This window comes from Rhinolophus sinicus, chromosome 15, assembly GCF_057876585.1.
Source record: "Rhinolophus sinicus isolate RSI-liver-muscle chromosome 15, RSI-T2T, whole genome shotgun sequence".
Lineage (NCBI taxonomy): Eukaryota > Metazoa > Chordata > Mammalia > Chiroptera > Rhinolophidae > Rhinolophus > Rhinolophus sinicus.
In genome coordinates, this window is record NC_142515.1 from 31,696,465 (window position 1) to 31,719,105 (window position 22,641).

Consider the following 22,641-nt stretch of genomic DNA (forward strand, 5'->3'; position numbering starts at 1 on the left):
TGTTCACTGAAGAGAAGCAGAATATACCACCCCCAAATATGCTGCATGGGCATTAAGAATTATTTTGAGCAGAAAACAATTGAAAAGCAGATATAAGAAAAGCTCTCTGCCATCCCCCATTTGCCTAAAAACAGCCCATAAATTTGTGAAGGTGTCCCCCCTCTTCTCTCTACCAGGGAATACAGAGTTAATCACCAGAGAAAACTCCAGGCACTTATCAGTCCAGAGTCACTGCCAAAGGAATCTACATAACAAACCTTAGTAACAAATGGTTATTTTACATTAGTTTTCCCCATATATCTACCTTTCTACAAATTGCTACCCTAGAAACTCAAAGTTCTTTTTCTTGTCTTATCACTTCTCCAAAAATGTATTGTTCATTTGTTAGGATGCTACAAAAGCCTACATTCTAATCACCTCTTTGAGTTACTTATCACTGGGTACTCTGATGTGCATGTGAGATGCACATATTAATGAAATTTTATTTTTCTCTTGTTAATCTGTCTATTGTCACTCTAATTTATGGGGCCCCAGCCAATGAACCTAAGATGGGTAGAGGAAATAGAACTTTTCCTCCCCTGCGTCACCATAGTATTTTTGGTATCTAGCACTGAAAACTATTTGTTGATCAAATGAATGAATCATTTTACTTTATGTAAGTGCAGTGTTTTATTTGCTATAAATGTACTTAACAAACTGTTATTTCTACTATATAACATTCACAGAGAAATGGATTCTCTCTCTTCCTCTCTCACACACAGAAATACTTACTGTTTCACTATCTTTTGAATACAACTAACACATTATCAGGTTTGAATAACTGTCCAAACATTACATCATGACAGGGAATTACATATGTTTCTGAAAGCAGCAAGCAGAAAAGATGATTAGTACATGTTAACCTAAAATCTAATGAAATGTGAGCATGTTCCATAGTTCAGCGCCTACCAATCATATCCCACAGAGTTCTCGACCAGCAGCCGACAGCCGTAGGGCCCGCTCATAACACTCCAGGGCTTCATCAATTTCTCCTTTCAATTTGTGGACGAACCCAAGGATGCTCAAGCTTTCTATGTCTGAGGCATTTCTCCGAAGTTTCTTTACAGCCAGTTTCTCCAAAGAACTGATACTTTTATCTCTTGTAAATGATGGGTTTGCTATTTCTATTGCTTTTAAATAACAGATAATTGCATCGACTTCAGATTTCTTTTGAAATTCCTGAAATCGGCCATAGAGGAAATATATCTCTTGCTGGTGTTCTTCGTCAAGTGAATTCATGCAAAATAATTTTTGATAAGCATCTTCAGCTTTTCTGTAGTCACCTGCTTCTATGTACATACCTGCCAGGTGTTTATAAGCAATTTCAAGTGTGGGCTTTTGTTCCAGAGCAAATTCAAAATGAGAAATGGCTAATCTTGTTATCTTGTCAATAGCTTCTCTATCCTGTCCTTTAGGCTGAAAGTTTGTAGCTTTCTTTATGTTCAAAACTTGTGCTCTGTAGCAAAGCCCCATCTGATGATGCAGGAAGGCAGAGGTGGGTGTTGCCCGCAAAGCCTTTTTTAGGAGCTGAAGAGCTTTGTCCACAGAGCCTTTTCTTCGGTAAAACTTGGCTGCATAGCGAAAGACGTAGGTCTGCGAGGACTCGCTGGTTAGTGCTTCTTCAATGTACTTTTCTCCCTCAGCTTCTTGTCCCACATCCTGAAGCTTCAGAGCAAGGAGCACCTTAATATATGCATCTTCCGGATTTAGCCTGATGGCCTCTTTTAGGGCTTGCAGACAAGATGCCTCACTGTCCTGTATTGTTTTGTTAAAACTATCCAGACGATAGGTAGCGATTGCATACCCAGTGCTGAATTCAGGGTTTTCAGGGTCGACTTTCAGAGCCTTTTCAAAGCAGGCCTTGGCCCGTTCATAATTCTTCCCTCCACATTTCAGCAGGGCCCATCCTTCCTCACAGTCCATCTCAGGACACTCCATTCTATAGCAGTTAGTACTGCCAAACTTCTTACAAGTGTTCTCTACCTTGTCCAGGTACATCCTGGCTTCTGCCAGTCGGCCCATGTGGTAATACAGCCAGGCATAGTTGCCCCAGGTAACCAGACTTCTCAGGTCTGATTGATTGGCATGTTCTTGCTGGATTAAGTCTTCAGCTTCTTTCAAGCTCTCCAGGGCTTCCTTATGCTGGCCTTTCAGGTGTTTCACATAGGCCAGAAGGTTGTATATTCCCACATTGTATTTGGTGTCTAGGAACTCAATCTCATCGAAGACCCTGTTTTCTAAATCAGTCATTTCAGTGTCTTCAATTAGCAACTTCCACATAAAGTGGCATCTCAACTGATCCAGCCCATCTTTGATCTTATCTTCAGCAGTAGTCTTACTGTGAAAACAAAACCAGATTTTCTTTGTTAGGTGAGGAACAGCTAATGGAAAGATGCCAGATAAAACTCTATATTTATAGCCTTGAAAAGGACATACCTGCTGTGATTTCCTTAGAGTCTCTCTGTCATTGACTCTGGAACAACATCAGTTTGAACTGGGTGTGTCCACTTATGTGTGGATTGGTTTCAATAAATACAGTTGGCCCTTCCTAACAGGTTTTGCCTCCAGGGATTCAATCAATCTTGGATGGAAAATAGTATTTTTGCATTCCCCACAGTGGATGGAAAATACTATTGTTTCGATCTGTGGTTGGTTGCATCGGCGGATAAAAAGGCCAATTGTACAGTTCAAAGTTACAGTGGATTTTGGACTGTGTGAAGATGGGGGATGTGGGATAGGGTTGGCATCCCTACCCTCCACGTTTTTCAATGGTCAGCTCTGTTTCTAAGATCTGCATGGAGTTTGAATGCAATGTGCTTGGCTCCCTATGCTGGCTCCAGCACTTTCTATACAGGTAACCTCTTTGTGCGTCAGAGTCACATTTGTAAAATAGGGATAGTAATACTACTTATCACACTGGGGTTGGTGAGGATTAGTAAGCCATATATGTAAAGCACTTAGAGCATATAAAGTGCTAGATAAGAGTTTCCTATTTTTCTTTTCATGTAATTTGGACAGAGCCCATTCAGAAATGCAGAACATCAGGGCCTTAGTCTGCAGGTTATGCGACAAAATAAGATCACCTAAAAGAGATAATTCTGACCAATTATTTTCTTTCACCTATTATTTGGAAATATTTATAGATTCACAGAACATTGTAAAGGTAGTATGTAGTTTCAACGTACACATCACTTAATTTCTCCCAATGATTATATCTTACACAACTATAGTACAATATTAAAATTAGGAAATTGAAATTTGTGTAATATGTATATAGTTCTATGATTTTTTATCACATGAGTAAATCCATGGAACCACCACCTTGATTAAGATACAGAACTACTTCATCATCACAAATATCTATCAACTATCCTTTTATAGTCACATGTGTCTCTTCTTTCCCTCCCCAAACATCCCTAGCCTCTGATAACCACTAATTTGTTCTTTATCTCTATAATTTTGTCATTTCAAGAATATCACAAAAATGGAGTCCGATAGTATGTGACCTTTAGATATTGGCTTTTTTCACTCATCACTGACATTTCAGTTATTTCTGGTTTGGGCCTATGACAGATAAAGGCGCTATGAATAGTTGTGTACAGGATTTTGCCTGTACAAACAAAGAAACAAAATAGATTTTCCTTTCTCAGGGATAAATGGTAGGGGTGCAATTGCTAGGTTATATGTTGAGGCTCTGCTTACATTATTAAGAAACTGCCACTATTTTTCAGTGTTCTATATCATCTTACATTTCTACTAGCAATGTATGAATGACCCAGTTCTCTGCATCCTTACTAGTATTTGGTATTTTCACTTTTTTTTTTTTTTAATTTTAGCCCTTCTAATAGGTGTGTAGTGATCTCTCATTGTGGTCTCACTTTGCATTTCCCTAATGGCTAGTGGTGTTGAACATCTTTTCACATGTTTATTTGCCATTCACATATCCTCTTTGGTAAAATATCTCTTCATATCTTTTGCCTGTTTTCTAATTGGATTGTTTGTTTTTATTGTTCGGTTTCGAGAACTCTTTATAGATTCTGGATATGAGTAGATTCTAGATATGAGTTCTTTGTGAGGTGTGTGGTTTTCAAATATTTTCTCTCAGTGGGTAGCTTGTCTTTTTCATCCCTAATAAGGTCTTTTTAAAAGATTTTTATTAAAATACAGCTAACATGCAATATTATATTAGTTTCAGGGGTACACCATGGTTATTCAATGTTTATATACCTAAAAAAGTGATCACCGTGATAAGTCCAGCAACCACCTGACACTGTATCATGCTATCACTATAATATTGACTATATTCCCTATATCCCCATGACTTGTTTTATACCTGGAAGTTTGAACCTTTTATTCCCCTTCACCGTTCCCTCCCCCCTTTTTTAATTTTTCAATTACAGTTGACATTTAATATGATTTTGTATCTCAGGTGTACAGCATAGTAGTTAGACATTTATATAATTTAGGTAGTGATCCCCCTGACTAGTCTAGTACCCTCCTAGCACTATACATAGTTATTACCATATCATTGACTATGTTCCCTATGCTTTACTTTATATCCCCATGACTATTTTGTAACTACCAATTTGTACTTCTTAATGTCTTCACCTTTTTCATCCTGCCACCCAACTGTCCCTCCCATCTATTACCCCAATAAATCTAGGACCCATCTGACACCATACATATTATTACAATATTATTGGCTATATTCCTTATGCCATACCCTACATCTCCATGACTACTGCGTAATGACCAATTTGTACTTCTTAATCCCTTTCCCTTTCTCATTCACCCCAACCCCCTCCCATCGACAACCATCAGAATAGAAATGAATTCATTTCTATTTTGTTTGTTCATTTGTCTCGTTCTTTAGATTCCACATATAAGCAAAATCATATGGCATCTGTCTTTCTCTGTCGTACATACTCCACTCAGCACCATACCCTCCAGGTCCATCCATGCTGCTGCAGATGACAAGAACCCATTCCCTTCCCTGACTGAGCAATATTCCATTGTATATATGTACTGCTTACTCTTTACCCTTTCATCCAACAGCGGACACCCAGGCTGCCTGTAAACAATGACGCAATGAACATATGGATGCACATTCATCCCTGCCAAGTAGCATTTTGGGTTTCTTTGGATAAATACCCAGAAGTGAGATTACTGTGTCCTTCTTTGTCTCTTGTTATAGCCTTTGTTTTAAAGTCTATTTTGTCTGGAATAAATACTGCTACCCCAGCTATTTTTTTTTTTTTTTCATTTTAATTTTTAAGAAATATCTTTTCCCATCCCTTTACTTTCAGTCTATGTGTGTCTTTCCATCTGAAGTCAGTCTCTTATAGGCAGCATATTAAAGGGTATTGTTTTTTAATCTGTTCAGCCACTCTATGTCTTTTGATTGGAATATTTAATCCATTTACATTGAAAGTAATTGCTGATAGATATGTAGTTATTGCCATTTAATTTTGATTTTTTTTTTTTGGTCTTAAAGAAGTCCTTCTAAAATTTCTTGTTTGTAATACTGGTTTGGTGGTGATGAACTCCTTTAGCTTTTTCTTGTCTGGGAAGCTCTTTATCTGTCCTTGGATTTTAAATGATAGCATTGCTGGGTAAAGTAGTTTTGGTGGTAGGTCCTTGTTTTTTATCACTTTGAATATTTCTTGTCAATCCCTTTTGCCTTGCAAAGATTCTGTTGAGAAATCAGCTGACAGTCTTATGGGAGGTCCCTTGTAAGTAACTAACTGCTTTTCTCTTACTGCTTTTAAGAGTCTTTCTTTGGCTTTAATATTTGGCATTTTATTTATTTATTTATTTTTGTATAGTATTTAAATTTATTTCACTTAGGGAAGTAAATCTATTAAATTTTCTCAAAATTGTAATTAGCATATTACATTTAACAATATAATTTACTTATAAATTTATTTTAAATTATTCATTGAATTTAAATGTTTAATATGTAGTACTCAAAACTAGTGACTTGTAAGCTTCTAATCATCATCTAAGTAGTTTTTCCTTCTTCCAGTGACTCACCATTGTTTTATATTACTTGAACATCTTCCATTATATAACCAAACTTCCCATCCACTCTCAATGTTAATTTATTTTTAGATTGCACATTTCTAATTATAAACCAAATTTTTGCATATTCTGTACAAAATGGTGAAACCCAAGAAGGTGAGGAGAAAAAGTCAAAGATTAAGGTTTCAAGAGAATCCTATAAAGACGTCCAAAATTTTTTAACACTTGACAGTCCGTATACTGCCGCCACAAACAATCAGCTGGCTTCGAGATAGAATTGACAGATGCATGATATGAGATCTGAAGAGCCCAAAAAGATGTGTGTGCTCCACAGGAATCACACCACAACCAGGAACCTTCTGCATAAAGAATCAGAATATCTGAAATTTCAATGCCATAAACTATCAGTGCTTTCTCTGAAATTCTTTGAAAATGAAAAAGGATCCCGGTATAGAGAATTCTTTCAGCCAATCAGTGTGACCTCACATCCAGCCTCTTCCTATTGGGAAAAGGAAAAGAAAAGTAAACGTGGAAGAAAGTGCAGAAGAGAGATGAAAGGTCTCCAAAAACAATCTTTGTCCTCTTCACAATGCTACCCGAGCCTAAGCAGTCAGACACACCAGTTTTCCTTCACATCTGAGATATTCAATGGGAAATGGAAAGTAGGGCAAGCCTGAGTTATTTCTCGGGAACTGAAGGGACAGCCTCTCTGAAGATGAATGCTACATCCCACCATCAACACCTACTATGGAAAGACAGAATTATCCCTCTTTCTTAGTTTCATCAGCCCCATCTCTGTGCCACAAATCAGGTAAGTAGGCATAATGAATATTTAACCGAAAAATATAACTTTTGTGTTTGCTTTGTTTAAAGCCTAACCTGTGAGCTACAAAAATGATACATTCATAGCTAAGGTAGTGAAGAAATATGACACAAGCCCATAAAGAAAATGTATTCAAGAAAGTTAAGAGAATAACATTATAAAAGACACATAAAAAAATGCCCACAATTTAGCATCAGCTGTATATAGCAAATATGCTGGAAAATTCTTTTTTTCAATTTTTTTATATTAGTTTCAGCTGTACAACGCAATGTAATAGACATTTAAATCCCTCATAAAGTGATAAGCCACCACCCTCTGACATCTTATACAGCTGTTACAATACCATCGACTATCTTCCCTATGCTATACTCTACATCCCATGACTATATATACTTATATATTTAGTTATAGTTGACATTCAATGATATTCTACTTCAGCCCTTCAGATGTATAGCGTATTGGTCAGGCATCTATACAATCTATGATGTGATCCCCTGATAAGTACAGTGCCCATCTGTCATCTTACATAATCTTTACAACATTGTTGATTATATTCCCCATAGTGTATTAACTATCAATTTGTATTTCTTAATGCCTTCACCTTTTTCACCCTGACCCCAACCCATTCCCATTTATCACCCTGATAGATCTAGTATCTATCCGGCACCTTACCTAGTTATTACAATATTATTGACTATATTCCTTATGCTATAAGCTACATCCCCATGACTACTGTGTAACACCCAATTTGTTCTTCTTAATCCCTTCCCCTTTCACCCATCCTTAACCTCCCCTCCCATCTTAAAGAAGTCCCTCTAAGAGTCCTTGTAATACTGGTTTGGTGGTGATGAACAACTTTAGCTTTTTCTTGTCTGGGAAGCTCCTTCAATTCTAAATGACAGCCTTGCTGGGTAGAGCAGTTTTGGTTGTATGTTGTTGCTTTTCATCACTTGGAATATTTCCTGCCACTCCCTGTTTGCCTGCAAAGTGTCTGTTGAGAAATCAGTCGTAGCATGATTTTTCAGGATGCTCGTAATATAAAATAAGCCCTAATGCATCTTTTGGAGCAAAAATTACTATAAGACCCAGTCTTATTTTTGGAGAAATACGGTAGGGCTGATTTTATATTACAAGCATCCTGAAAAATCATGCTAGGGCTTATTTTCCAGTTAGGTCTTATTTTCGGGGAAACACGGTAGAGTGGCCTTATGTAGTGGGTGTGCTGTGGGGTTCAGTGGCACAGTCTTTCTGGTCACCTGAGCCTCATGCTCCACGTGTGTCCCTTGTGTGAGCCCTCCTCTTGCAGTTGAGACTTGGTTGATAATTGCACATCAATGTGAGGGACTGACCCTTGGATTCACTGGTTATAAGGACTGGCCTTGACTACAGTGGAAGGGTTTTTGTGCAGGGGCTGATCCTACAGAGCAGGATCTGCTTCAGCAGGACTCTGGTGCCTGCCCAATCCGCCCCTTTGGTGTGTCGTACTTGAAGACAGCTAGGTAATGCTCCAGCTCTTTTTGAAGCTGGCCACTGGGGGCGCCAGCCCCAGGACCAGCTTGGAGGGGATCTGCTGTAGGTGTACTTCAGCCACAGCCCGTGCCTCACCCAGGGCCACATAGCAGGAGTCAGAAAGAAATCTGCAGATGTCTGCCGCCAATGCTGTGATTGGAAGCGCCTTTGAGAGGCCAAGCTGTGAACAAAGGTCGGCTGCCACTACTGTCAGCTTAGGGCTGCTCAGCCAGAGGTACAGGACACACTCAAGCCAGATGCTGCTTGTCTGCGTTACGCAAACCTTTGAGAGAACCTAAGGAAGTGCAATCAAGTGGTCTGCATGAAAAAGCTGCAGGAAGCGGCCTGGGTGTGCCCAAAAGTTGAGCCATGAGAATAGTGGAGACTCGGAAATGGTGGCCACTTGTGTTTGCAAGCCAGGAAGGGGGAGGGCTCAACAAAGAAACAATGGCCTCTGCCAGCTCCTCCATCCAAGAGAAAGCTGCCTCTCTAGCACCCGTCCCAAGCCAGACAATTCAATTCGCCACCATTTGTCCCTGCCGCCTTTCCAGCTGCTGCCCCAAGCTAAGTTGTGAACTGAGGCGGCTGTTGCTAGTGCTGGTCTTAGGACTGCTCAGCCAGAGGACATGCCAAAGCCAGATGCTGCTTGTTTGGGTTATGTGAACCTTTGAGAGATTTTAGGAAAGTCTGACACATGGCCCCAGACAAGCCATTTGTAGGGAAAACCCACTGGAAGCAGCTTGGGTGTGTATGAAAGTTGGGTCAGGTGGGGTCTCAGGGATTTAGCAAGGCAGGGAAAGGAACTGTTAGCTGACACTACAGTGATAGGGACCCTTGTGAACACCTGAGTGGGGATGAAAGTCTTCACTCCACTTGGCCTTCTAGCATCACCTTGGTGAGGGCACGGGAAGGGAAAGAATTGGGATACTTATCTATAGCCTAGGAAGGGTAGAAGTCTAGGCTTCCCACTCAGCCTTTGCTGGTAGTTTTCAGAATGGTGCTACCGTTTTATGTATGTATGTATGTATGTATGTATGTATGTATGTATTTATTTATTTTCCTGTGGAGTTTGGCTGGAGTAGAATGGTTGTTATTTATAAGTTTTCTGTCTTCCTAGGCTGTCTCTCTCTTGGTCCTTTTGCTAGATAAAGCAGACTTTTGATGGGATTGTTCTATCCATGCCTGTTGGCATTACTAGATTGCTGGCTTCTCCAGTACTCAGTCTGGGATACATGCAGAAAAGAGAAAGCCCACAAAATCCACTGCGTTGTCTTTCCTTGAGTCCCAAGTTTCCTAGCTGATCTGTCCTATTTTATCCCCCATTCAATGTGTTCTTATATTTGTTTTAAATCTTACATGCAGGGTTTTTAACTTACTTAGCAAGAGAAAAAGGGAAATATACTCTACTCTATGTTTTTGGAGGCAGAAGTTCTTTGCCCAAGTCTTAATATGACTTATTCCATTCCCATTACTAAAATGGCATCAAGAGAAATGATAATAATGATTCTCCTTGAAGGCGTGTGTGTGTGTGTGTATGTGTGTGTGTGTGTGTGTGTGTGTGAGAGAGAGAGAGAGAGAGAGAGAGAGGAAAGGTACTGTTGCTTCTTTCCCCATGTTATCCATTTAGTCTGTAGGTAAGGCAATTTCTTTTGTTACTTAAAGGGAAGAACACTTCCCTTTATTCCTTCTCTGTAGGATACTGACTTCCAGAATAGAGTCAGGCCTACCCAAGCTTTCAAATGGTAGAGCTGGGTTGGAGAATGTGGAGAATGCATTGATCTGACACACCATATTGAATTGATCCAGCCAGTCTTTGGACAAGCTACCGAAGAGTGGTAGATTTCCCTAGCATAGACAGGCACTGCCCCCAACAGGCTTACTGCACTGGGGAAAGGAAATTGAGGAGAAGAAAACACTGCATGTCCAACTAAGCCAGAAATTGTTGCCTTTTACTGAGTCAAAATGTGGCCCATGGATGGCAATTTCTGGCCATTTCAGTTACATTACTCATTGCACACTTCCTATGAGAAAGAGACAGACAGGGTAGAGAATAATCTCAATGAGTAACTACCACACCTTCCATTCAAATTCAATAAGTAACTACCACTACTTCCACTCAAATTAAATGGCTTAATGCAAAAAAAAAAAAAATATCTAATCAAACAATAAAAAAATTAGATGATTATCTAGCTACCACAGGTATATGCCCATATGAAAAATTTTAAATGCTCCCAACAAAGAAAAGCTCAGGACCAGATGGCTTCCCTGAATTGTATGGTGAATTCCACCATCTGTTTTAAGTGTAAGGAGTACAGCTGAGCTGGGAGAGAGAGAGGGCTAAGCTGCCAGGTATCAAAGTAGCCAATTAAAGCAACAAGCCCAAGATGAGAGAGTCAAGCATTTTATTTATTGTTACTATGATGACATGAGCAAGAGTATAAAGCTGGAGAAAGTGCCAACTCCACTGTTCCATTTTCCCCCACAGAATGGCACACCAGTTTAAGTTCGGGTAGATCAACACAGACGAGGCTGAGAGCCCTGGACAAAAGTTTCTGGTAGTTAATGGACCCTGAAGTCCAGGGAAGCATGAGGGTGAGGACTAGAAGTGGAAAAGTACTGGGTACAGAGTCATAATGGGGAAAAGTGTTTTCAAGTTTTCCCTCTCCTCCCCGCTATATGGAGATCTCAGCAGAAGAGTTAGGTTGGTGCAAAAGTAATTGCAGTTTTTGCAATTATTTTTAACCTTTTATACTGCAATTACTTTCGCACCAACCTAATACCTAAAGAAGACCTCTGCCCGATGCCTCAAATAAAGAAACCAAGAAATGAAAGTGCCTGCACTAGGAAAGCAAATAAGTGCAGAGCATGATGAGCCAGAGGGGCCTAAGTCCTTGACTAATCTCCTTCAGAGACTGCAATTCATTGCTTGTGCATCAAGTCTGTTGTGTGAAAGACAGCTTTCCCCCAAAAGATCTGTCAGGAAAGCCTTTGTAATTTCCTATGGTCAGGGCTGAAAAACCACATGTGGATTTTAAACCAGGAGTTGGACGCCTCATAAAAGAAAAGTTAACATCAATTCTAAAACTATCCAAAAAATTAAAGAGAAAGAACACTATACTTCCACACTCACGAATTCTGAGGCCAGCGTTACCCTTATACCAAAGCCAAACAAAGACAAAAAGAAAACAAATTAAACTGCAGACCAATTTCCTTTATGAATATTGATGCAAAATCCTCAACAAAATACTGGCACACTGACTTTAATGGCCTAATAAAAAGATTATACACCATGGCCAAGTGGGATTTATTCCTGGAATGCAAGAATGGTTCAATGTATGAAAATCAATCAATTTAGTACACCACATTAACAGAATGAAGGGAAAAAACCCCACATAAACATCTCAATCGACATTATGCTAAGTGAAATAAACCAGGCACAAAAGGCCACATATTGCGTGCTTCTGTTTCTATTAAATATACACGATAGGCAAATCCATAGAGACAGTAAATAGATTGAGGGTTGTCAGGGCCTGGGTCAAAGGATGAGTGGGGTGTGACTACTTTATAGGTATCAGGTTTCCCCTGAAAGTGATGAAAATGTTCTTGAAGTAGATACTGGTGATAGTTGCACACCATTGCAAATGTTCTAAATACTACATAATTGTGTAGTTAAAAATAGTTAAAAATGGTAAATTTTATCTTATGTGTATTTTATCATAACAAAAAAATCATATTACTAACCTGAACAAAATTTTTTTTTTCTAGTACATACATGTTGAAATAAACACAAAAGCCTTAAAACATAAGAGCTAATTAGTATGCCATCTGAAATTACCTCCTGGATCCCCACTGGTATCCTTTAAGAAACAGTGGTTTAAAGGTTAAGTAAGGTATCATTGAATAGAGACTCTAGTACATGTCTCTGCTCTATCACGTGTTATCTGTGTGGTCTTAACATTTTAAATCTAAGATTCATTATTGCACAATGAATATAATATGAGTACCTGCCTCACAGATTTTTTTGAGGGTTAAATGTAATAATTTACATTATACTTTTAGAAGCTATGCTGGCACTTAATAAGCATTCAGGAAGTGATAGCTACTTTTATATAATAATAACAATATTTTAGTAAATATAATAAATATAAATAATAATTATTTTAATTATCAGTGACAACCCACTCTATCTGTCTGTGGACCAAATTAAGCAAAGGCCTGTAATTGTACATTTTCTGGAACTTATGACCCTTCAAAATTTTGCCTACTGGAACACTCAGGGGAAATCTGCAGATTAATAGTGATTGTCTTCTTTTTATTTAATCTGTGGATATCAGGGGTTATTTGAATCTAGATTCAATGTAGACAATATAGAAATTCCCACATTAGGTCCTTTAGCTAAGGAAGATGTGGCTGTACCCAAGCCCAGAACTCCAGCCATGTCCCATGGACAGAAGGAGATCAAAGATCTGCAGATCACCTGGCTTCCCCAGGGGAGAAGTAATCTGCTTATCTTAAATCCAGTCAGACTGAGAAGGCTGCCTGCCATAGGAGCCCGGAGGTGCAGAGAGTGAGAACAGAAGCCTAGAGAGAAAGGCTTTGTTTTCTAGGCTGTGAGCTTCTCCCACCACATCCCGCAATATTTCCCTCAAGACATTTGAGAGACCACATGACTGTGGCTCAAGTCCTACTTTTCCTCCATGGCAAGGAGCCAGCTAAAAGCAATGTCTCTATCTAGACAAACTGTCCATTCCCTCCCTGTGTCAGACAGAAGTGAGCTTGGTGGAAAACAATTTCAGAGATTGGGGTCAGCTTCTTCCTTCCTGCAAAACTCTTTTCCCATTTCCCCCTTCTCCGGGCTTTAGTGAGAGGTAAGCTTCCTCAGGACGATGCTAACAAAAATAAAAATACCTGAATTAGTAAAACAGTTTATGTGTGTGTGTGAATGTGTGTGTACACACACACACATACACACACAGTCCATAAGTAGATGCTCAAATAGAAAAGTAAAGTATCTTGACAACATCACTGGAACTAAGTCTGTTGAGATAGTATTGATTAACTTTTTTCCCCAAAAACTTTAGATAGAAAGAGAAGTAGGAGAAATCCTTACCTCATGGTTTCTGTGAATTAGGCAGCAGTTCTGCAGTGTTAAGTTTAGCTGGATGGGCTCCTCTGAGATCTGGCCAGCCTGTCTTGTGGACTTTCAAGTAAATTTAAGCCTCACGACAGGGCTATATAAGGAAGACAAACAGTACCTAATAAGATAATTTGTGGGCGTGCTGCAAGGACAAATTGGAAACCAAAGTGAAACCTGAAACTGAAACTGAAGTTGTCAGAATTCATGACAACTTCATGAACTTAAATAATAAGGAAAATGAAATCTAAACAAGTGATTGCTTTCTTCACCTTGTTTTGAAAACTGAGGAGAAACTGGTGAAAGCAGTTTTAGTGATGTGCTAATTCCTCTGTCAGAGTCTAACTGGCCTTGTAGAAACCTGGGAGCTAGGAGCATGACAGTATGTAGAGTCCACTGAAACTGGAGCCAAGGACACCTGGGAAGACTGGCTGTGTGAATTTGCCAAGGTCATGCCCCAGAGCTGTGCCTCTGTTTGCTCATCTGAAAACAGAAGTTGCTCCTTTTGAGATATAAAAATCTGTAAACCTCTAAACTGGAGTCTTAACCCAACTTTGCTCCTATTTGCTGAGAGCATGTATTTTACTGATGATTCTGTGCCTTGGCATATCCTTATGGAGAATGGTCATAAGAATAAGAGGCCTATAAGCTTTTCCTTATACAGAGAAACAGAGAAAATGCATGTGCTACCATCTGAGACTTCAAACAAAACATGTTAGGTCTAAGTGACAATACTTTCTCATTTTTAATGCTCTCTATTGTAGTTATCTAAGGTATTCTTATTCACCAGACATGATTGTCATACCTATGCAAGAGCATTGTCCAGTCCTCTTGTCCATGGTACCCAAGCTTGGCCTAACCCAGCCTGGCCCATGTCATCTTCTGTATTCATGGTGTTTGTGATAAGAGGTGGAGAAAAATAAGTGTTGAGACTGGAGTCTTGGGTACAGGTGAGTCTACTATTACTGGTGTCTGCTGGGCTCCTGTTTCTCCCCATTTTTCAATGGAAATTGCCCCACTCTCATGATACCTGTGATAATGTGGTGAGTCCCCAGCAGCTTTTGTAAAGCAAATTTATCCCCACCACAGTTTATTTAATCATGGGGAAGTGCTTATTGAGAGAAGACAAATAGATTTGCTTCACTGGAAAGCTGATTCTGGGAAGTATTGGACCCGTAACATATATATTTGTGTACCATTGTCAGCCATATTTTTCCATGTGGCCTGAAAATAACGAAAACAAAGGAAGTTTAATCACAGAGAGGAGTATCAAATGGTTGAGCTGAGAGAAATAGAGAATTTGAGATTAAAAAATGGAAAGTTATGATGTTATCTTTTGTCCACAGCTTCACCATCAAGAGTCAAAGGATAAAGACGGGGGTGGGGTGGGGGGGTCTTATGAGATTTCCAGGTGATTTCTGAGTTGTATGAAACCAGATTACCAATGACTGGACCCGGGACCATATTGAGGTGTGTTCCTAGTGCTATAGAAACCCAGTTCAGCATCAGATCTGCCTCATACCCTAAGGAGGAACTTCAGCCCATTGTTGCTTGTCATGGAGGCTGGCGACTGGATTCTGGATGATTGCGCAGAAAAGGAAGATTTGAGAAAAGGTAGCCCCATTTTCAGTTAGCCTCCTATATATGGGAGGAATCTACTTTCATGTAAATATATAACATAAAATAAACCTACTCCTAATTAAGTGACCAGGATACTACTGTTACTTTGGGTTTCAGCTTGAAAGAAATAAGTAACCCACCTGGTTCAGGAATGAAGGAAATAAGCCAAATACCAAGAGAGTCTGATTAACCAAGAGAGTTAATCCCTGATCACGTTGGTAGGAGGTAAGAGAAGGTGCTGTGGTTTGGCATGGGAAGCCCTCTATTTCTCTAGCATGGATACCCACATTTTGAGCCAAATTCTAACTCAACCTTAACTGTAGTTCATGGAACATGAGTTTAAATAATTAGCAACTACCTGGCACATAGAGATGATGATGATTATGATTCTAATCATCAAGTCAAAGTCATGCTTTCTTTTTAAAAGCAGCTACCTAGGTACTTTGTCTTTTAAAATAAGAAACAGAAGAGGAGGAGCTGCGAGAGTATTTTCCTCGTAGGAACAATGGACGCAAGGCTAGATCTAAAATGTTTCCACTCAGTCCTTCCTGCCTAGTTCCTCTCCTATCTCAGCCCCTCACCAATTCTTAAGCTTCCACTGAGACATTGTTACTGAATGCGAGGGATTCATCTCTTCCTGAGCAGAACCTATTGAATCTCAACCAAGACAGTATATAAGCAAAGAAAGTTTATTACTTGTAGCAAGTAAGGAGAGCACTGGGAACATCTCCCCGAAGCAGCATCTCCCAGAATAGAAAAGGGAAATCACCTTTACTGGGACTAGTTATGCATATTCTTTAAAAAGGGACAAGTCATTATATACATATGTAGGGGCTGGTTCATCCTAGCACAGGCACAGTAAAGAATCATACTTTATCATACCTCCCATGTACAGAAAGCTCTACCTGGGGAGGAGAATTTAGCATTCTAGTGAAGCAGGGTCAGTCTTTGTTCCTTTTAGGCATCCTTATCTGGTTTCAACAGGAACAAAGTACTATGGCTTTCCGTTAGCCTTTCAGAGAAAATTTTTGTTCTGCAAGACAGCTCAGCAACGCTTTCAATCCTATTCTATTTACAACATCCTGAACTAGTCCGAAAGTTCTGCACAAATAAAAATTTCTTAATAAATAAGACAGGTTTATCCATGTATTCTGATAAATGTTCAGGCTTCGCATATAAGCAAGTGCTGAAATGAACTAGAAAACCTCTCTTTTTTGGGAACAAGGTGCCTGGAATTATTGGGGAAAAAAGCAATTGGGTTTGTAACTTTCCAATGCATTGGATAGAATGCAGCAAGGCAGACAAAATGTTTCCCTCGTCATTGCTGTGAATTTGACAGTGGTCTTGATTCGAAGGGTTCTGGCTCAGGCTTATTAGGCATTCAGAAACTTGCCCAGTGCCTTCTTGGGATATACAGACCCATGAGTCACACAAGACAGAGCAGCATTAAGGAAAGAGAAAAAGGCAATAAAGTACATGTATGTGTACGTGCACGTGTGTGTGTGATTTCAGCACTGGAGTATGAGTCCATTCCCAGGAGTCTGAGACCAGCTCCCTGAGTGACCAGCAGTGATAAGCCACTTCACCTCTGTGAGCCTCACTTTCCTCAGCTGATAAACAATTATTGGGGAAAAAAGCAATTGTAAGTGATTTGGAATGGAGCGTTGGATCTCAATCCCTACTGCATATTAGAATCATCTAGGGAGGTTTTAAGAACAATGCTAACTAGGCCCCACCACAGACCAGTTGAAATCATCTCTGGAAATTGGCCCCCAACCTCAATATTGAAAAAATCCTCAGGTGATTTTGATGTACACGTGGGCTGAAACCAGAGCCTTGATCATCCCTGGTGTCTATTGTACCGTGTTTCCCCGAAAATAAGACCTAGCCGGACAATCGGCTCTAATGCGTCTTTTGGAGCAAAAATTAATACAAGACCCGGTCTTATTTTACTATAAGACTGGGTATAATATAATATAATATAATATAATATAATATAATATAATATAATATAATATAATATAATAATATAATATAATACCAGGTCTTATATTAATGTTTGGTCCAAAAGACTCATTAGAGCTGATTGTCCGGCTAGGTCTTATTTTCAGGGAAATGGTATGACTGAAATTCCCTGAATGAGCAATCTGGGACTCAGTCCCTGGGTGTACTTCCCTTCATGTGAGGCCGATTCAGTATCTTCATTACTCTGCCTTGTTTCCCCTCTATCTGCACGGTGGGCAATTAACTCCTCAGTCTCTTCCTGATCCCCAGGAAGGGATGGAAAAAGAATGGAATTTCTAGTGGTTTGAACACTATAAAAAAGCATGCATTTAGCTTTTGAGATTATTCCTAAATACTTCCAATCACATCCATAGAGAAGGACTCAAAGACCCCAGAAGTCCTTTGTTATGAATGGTCTGACGATCTTCATATCTTGTCATGGGTTTTCAAGGGTCCACTCAGCCCACCTTGACCCACAGTTCGGCTTACTTCAACATAGTCAAGCACATATTACAGGCTTATTTGGAAACAGTTACAGACTCATAGGAAGTTGCAGACAGAGTATTTCACCCTCTCGTGCAAGAACAACAACTTGTATAAACATTGTACAATATCAAAAACAGGAAAATGACATTGGTATTGTGTGTATATTTTAAAGATAAAATATATCATGAGTTTATCTTACAAATGCAAGTTTATAAGATTTTTACTTAACCTAATTGATCTTATATCTCTGTGTCTTTTCTTCCAAGCTCAATATCGCTTTTCAAAGTGATAACTTTCATATGATTTATTCCACAATACACTAACAGCAGTCACAGAATAACAAAATTAACAAAGCACCTTCCAAATGATTGCTGAATAGAGTTTAAGATATATATATATATATATATATATATATATATATATATATATTTTATTTTTATTTTTTCTTTTCATCCACAAGATGTATCCTAGAAACGTAGAGTCAAATTATACTGTGTTAAAAGTCACCTGGAATACTTCCTCTCTATGTAGTTTCATCCTGTAATCCATATATATTTTGGTGTATTTGCCTCAATTTGATTTACTTTTTAGATATTGTCTTTCACTTTTTCATACTAACATTTTATTATGAACATCGTCAAACAGAAGAGTTGAGAGAATTTTACAACAAACACTAACCACCTAGATTCTGCAGTCACATTTTACAAATTTGCTTTATTACATATCTGTTCATCCATCCATCTATCTATCCTGCAACTTATGTTCTTGTTATTGCATAAGAAGACCATCAGTACAATTAATTGATAAAACAGTGTACTTTAGTCACACCTTGTTGACAAGGAAAAGACAATGTTCGTGCTCTAGTAGTTTTCTGGTGTTTAAATCTAATAAATATGAGGGTTGGAGTCAGGGTGTTGTGCTATTATAAAAATTTGGGTGAGGGAAAGTAGCGGTTGAGCAAAGATGTGAATAAGGTGAGGGAGTGATTGATCACTGTGGATATGGGGCCCTGGGAGAGCGTTTAGCAGGGGAAACAGTACACGCAAAGATCAGGACATGGGAGCATAGCTGGCCGGTGCAGATGGGGAGCAGAGCGTGGAGAGCGGGGGAAGTCGTAAGACTGGAGGTCAGAGAAGTAATGTGAAGGTGGTGGGCATATAGGCTATTGTAGTCACAATTCAAAGTTTGTGTATTTTAGTCACAATGTTTATCTTAAGTGGGAGGCCACCTTTTAGAAAAGGCATTGAATGGTTTATTTTGGGTAGAAAAATAAGCCCAGAATTTCCTCCTTACCAAGGTTGTAGAAAAAATTTAACAGAGCTCCAATGTTTAAAAATTTTCCAGTGCCTTGATCATGTTTTTCCTTCCTTGTTCCTACTTCTTTGCTTTCCTTTCCCTCAGCTGGAACTGGGCTAAGAGATAATCTTTGCATATTAACAAGTAAGTAATCAATGGTAACAGTCAAAGGAAAAAACCCCCACATAACTCCTGGTTATCTACTTACATTGTTTAGAAATGCAAATACAGAAAAACAAAAGCCACCTATGAAAATCTTAAAGGAATATACATTTTCAGGATCCAGAAGAAACAAAGACCTAACTGTTGACTGGGTGATGAACATGCTGAAATTACTAGACAGACTTTGAATATCAACCTTTTTTTCACAGACTGTTGGAGTAGGTGGATTCTTGGTAAAATCAGTGGTGTATTGTCTTTTGAATTTCTTTTTTCAACATGTAAAACACAGCAACTACAGAAAAAGGGAAATAGAAAGTGAAGCATGGTAACTGATCTAAAATTGGCTTCGGAAACCGAAACTTTAGTAACTTAGTGACTCATCCAAGAGAAGAATGTAGATCAGTTTCTCAGCTTTGTCATCATTGGCATTTGGGCTGGATAATTCTGTTGTGGGAAGCTGGCGTCAAGGATGCTTACCCAGCATTATTGCGTATACCCTCTAGATGTCAGTAGCACCCTGCAGTTGTGACAACCAAAATTGTCTCCAGAGGTGGCCAAATGCAACTTCTTTGTGCCCTGATGGGCAAGATCCTCCTCTTCCTTCTTACCCTCCACCCACCTCAGTTGAAAGTGACTGCTACAAATAATACCCTCAGGTATATGCCTAATTTGTTTTTGTTTTGTTTTTTTAAATTAGCCCTCATAGCACAATCTGCAAGAGATAGGAGGTGGATTTCAGGTTTTAAACAAAAAGTTGAATACAGATGAAGAGAAGTTGGGAATGCCAGGACAATGCCAAGTCAATGCCAGCTTTGAAGGCTTTTACGGACAGGATAACAGTCTTGCTTGGGGACAATGTTACAGGCTACATATTGAAACCCTTTGTGGTCTGACACAATGAGACACCCCCCCCCCCCAGGCCCATTCTGCATATCAGTCAGTACATACTGCCAGTGTACTATAGGACCAGTAAGAAGTCATGGATGACCCATCTCTTCATCCAAGATGCCCTCCTGAATCGTTCTGCCAGCAAAATGAAGAAGTACTCTTTGGAGAATAACATACCTTTCAAGATTTTGCTTATTGTTGATAATGCTCCTAGAGATCCCCTTTTTATTGGTGATCTACAAACCTGTATGAAAATGGTGTTTCTCCCTCTAACCACTTTTTTGATCCAACCAATGGATCAAGGAATTATAGCTGTATTTAAGGATTAGTACCTGGGGAGGACCTTTGTGCAGGCTATTGCTGCAAATGAGGAAGACAGCGATACAATTCTGGAAGGATTAGAACATCTGTGACTACATCAAGAGCTTTGCTTGGGTTTGGGATGATGTCACCAAGGAATGTATGAATAGTATCTTAAAGAATATACTCAAGAGATTCATCCATGACTTCAGAGTATTTGCCAAGGATGGGGAACTTGCAAAAAATCAACAAGGCTGTGGCTGAGCTGGCAAACAACTTTAATCTGGGTGTGGATGAACATGACATTGAGGAGCTCCTAGAGATTATTACTGGGCAATTGACTAGTGAGGAGTTGTTGGAACTGAAACAGGAATACATAGCTGAAGATGAGATGAGACAAGAGAAAAGGAAACTGTGGGAGAAGAAGAACCCCTGAGGAAATTCACAGTGAAGGGGTTAGCAGAAGCTTTTGCAGACCTCAACAAACTCTTAAAAGTGTTTGAAAACATGGACCCCAACACTGAAAAGTTTTCATTAATAGAGAGGAATGTTCATGGTGCATTATCTCATGTAAACAAATAAATGATGAAAAAGAGAAAAAAAACAAGCAAACAGTCATGTTTTTGAAAAGACTGACATCTCCTCAAGAAGAACCTCAGGCAGGTCTTTCAGAAGGTATTCCAGAAGAAGGCATTGTTATTGTAGGAGATGACAGCTCCATGCATGTTACTGCCCCGAAGACATTCTAGTCGGACAAGACGTGAACGTGGAGGACAGTGATATTGCTGATCCTGACCTATGTAGGCCTAGGCCAATGTGTGTGTTTGTGTCTTAATTTATAATAAAATGTTTAAAAAGTAAAACAAAAGTTTTAATTTAGAAAAAGCTTATACAATAAGTATATAAAGAAGTAAGTACTGTTGTACAGCTATATAATAATGTGTTTGTGTCTTAAGGTAGTGTTATTGTTACAGGAGTCTCAGTTCTTCTTGCCGAGGCAGTGAAACATCAAAGGTCAGCAAGCTGATTAATATGCAAGCAGGGTTTATTAGTGATACATCCTCAGGGAAGAGAACAGGCCTAGCCGAGGTGGAAGAGAGAGACTTAGGTGAGGTGGGAGATGGAGAGAGAGAGAGAGAGAGAGAGAGAGAGAGAGAGAGCAAGGGCCAGAGACAGAGCAAACAGGACCAGTAAGAAGTCATGGATGACCCATCCCCATGTCCTGAGGACTTCTAATTTGCTGGGTGGGGTGAGAGAGTTACATATTGATTTGGCGGGAAAAGTGGTGCATGCTCTTCCAAGGGAGGGCATGACCTCTTAAGATGGGTGGAGGTCTGTTGACTCAGATCCTTGACTTGCTCGAGGGTACCTCTTGTCCTCAGTTGTAGAAAAAACAGATATGTGGCTGGAGGCAGGTAATCAAAGCTAGTTATAAGCCTTTTCTGTAGGCACTGTGGATGCCCTCCCACCCCTCCTCCTCCTACATTTTCTAACATCTACCTAATATTTTCCCTCCTCGAGCATTAGGAACCCAAATCTTTGGGGACTTTGAGGCCATCACCGCTCTGGCTGCTTCTTGCTGTAAAGGGATGTTGAGACTTCTTTGGGTTCCGTCTGCTTGCTAACTATTGATCAGAGAAGGCAGAGGGAAGAGTCCATCCATCTGCCCCATGATAAGTATCTGAAACTTGAGTTCCCAGGGGTCAATAGTTGTTCATGACCATCATTTGTAGCTTTGTAGCCTCTATTCTAGAAGAGATAAATTTAGGTACCATGTTTTCCTGAAAATAAGACCTTACCGGAAAAGAAGACCTAATGAATCTTTTGGAGCAAAAATTAATATAATACCCCATCTCACTTTCAGGGAAATACGGTATTAGGTAGGGCTGCTATGTCTCCTGTTCTTACCTTATTTCCCCAAAAATAAGACCTGGTCTTATATTAATTTTTGTTCTAAAAGATGCATTAGGGCTTCTCTTCCAGTTAGATCTTATTTTGGAGTAAACACAGTAGTAAGTTGATGACCAAAACACTAGTATGATTAATAATAGGGCTGCAACGGGAAGAAGTAAAGACATGAGCCATGAATTTGAATCCCAGAAAGAGGCTGAGGTCTTGATCCTAGATGCAGATTCAAGGATGCTCTGACTGTTCTGTTGGACTTGTCCTGATTTGTTAACGTAGAAGCACCACTGTTTCTTAATATATAGGCACGTTTCCCCAGCTGAGGCTGTAAGGAGTTCTAATGCCCTTCGATTTTGGAGGGCGACTCCCGCTAATGAGTCCAGTTATTCTTGGAGTGTCCAAACATTTCCAGTTTTAATGATTCAGCCATTTTCTGTGATAGGCGGTGGTGGAT

General features: G+C 39.5%; 2 protein-coding genes across 2 annotated transcripts in view; one reads left to right on the plus strand and one right to left on the minus strand.

The window, feature by feature from the left end:
* Positions 1–22,641, plus strand: part of SLC16A12 (solute carrier family 16 member 12) — a 185,119-nt gene that overhangs the window by 114,625 nt on the left and 47,853 nt on the right. The window lies entirely within an intron of this gene.
* LOC109450775 (antiviral innate immune response effector IFIT1-like) lies at positions 809–13,642 on the minus strand. The gene is given in 3 exon segments (XM_074339412.2): positions 809–974; positions 976–2,377; positions 13,503–13,642. Coding segments are annotated over 3 exon segments (1,437 nt in total). The 5' UTR covers positions 13,508–13,642; the 3' UTR covers positions 809–944.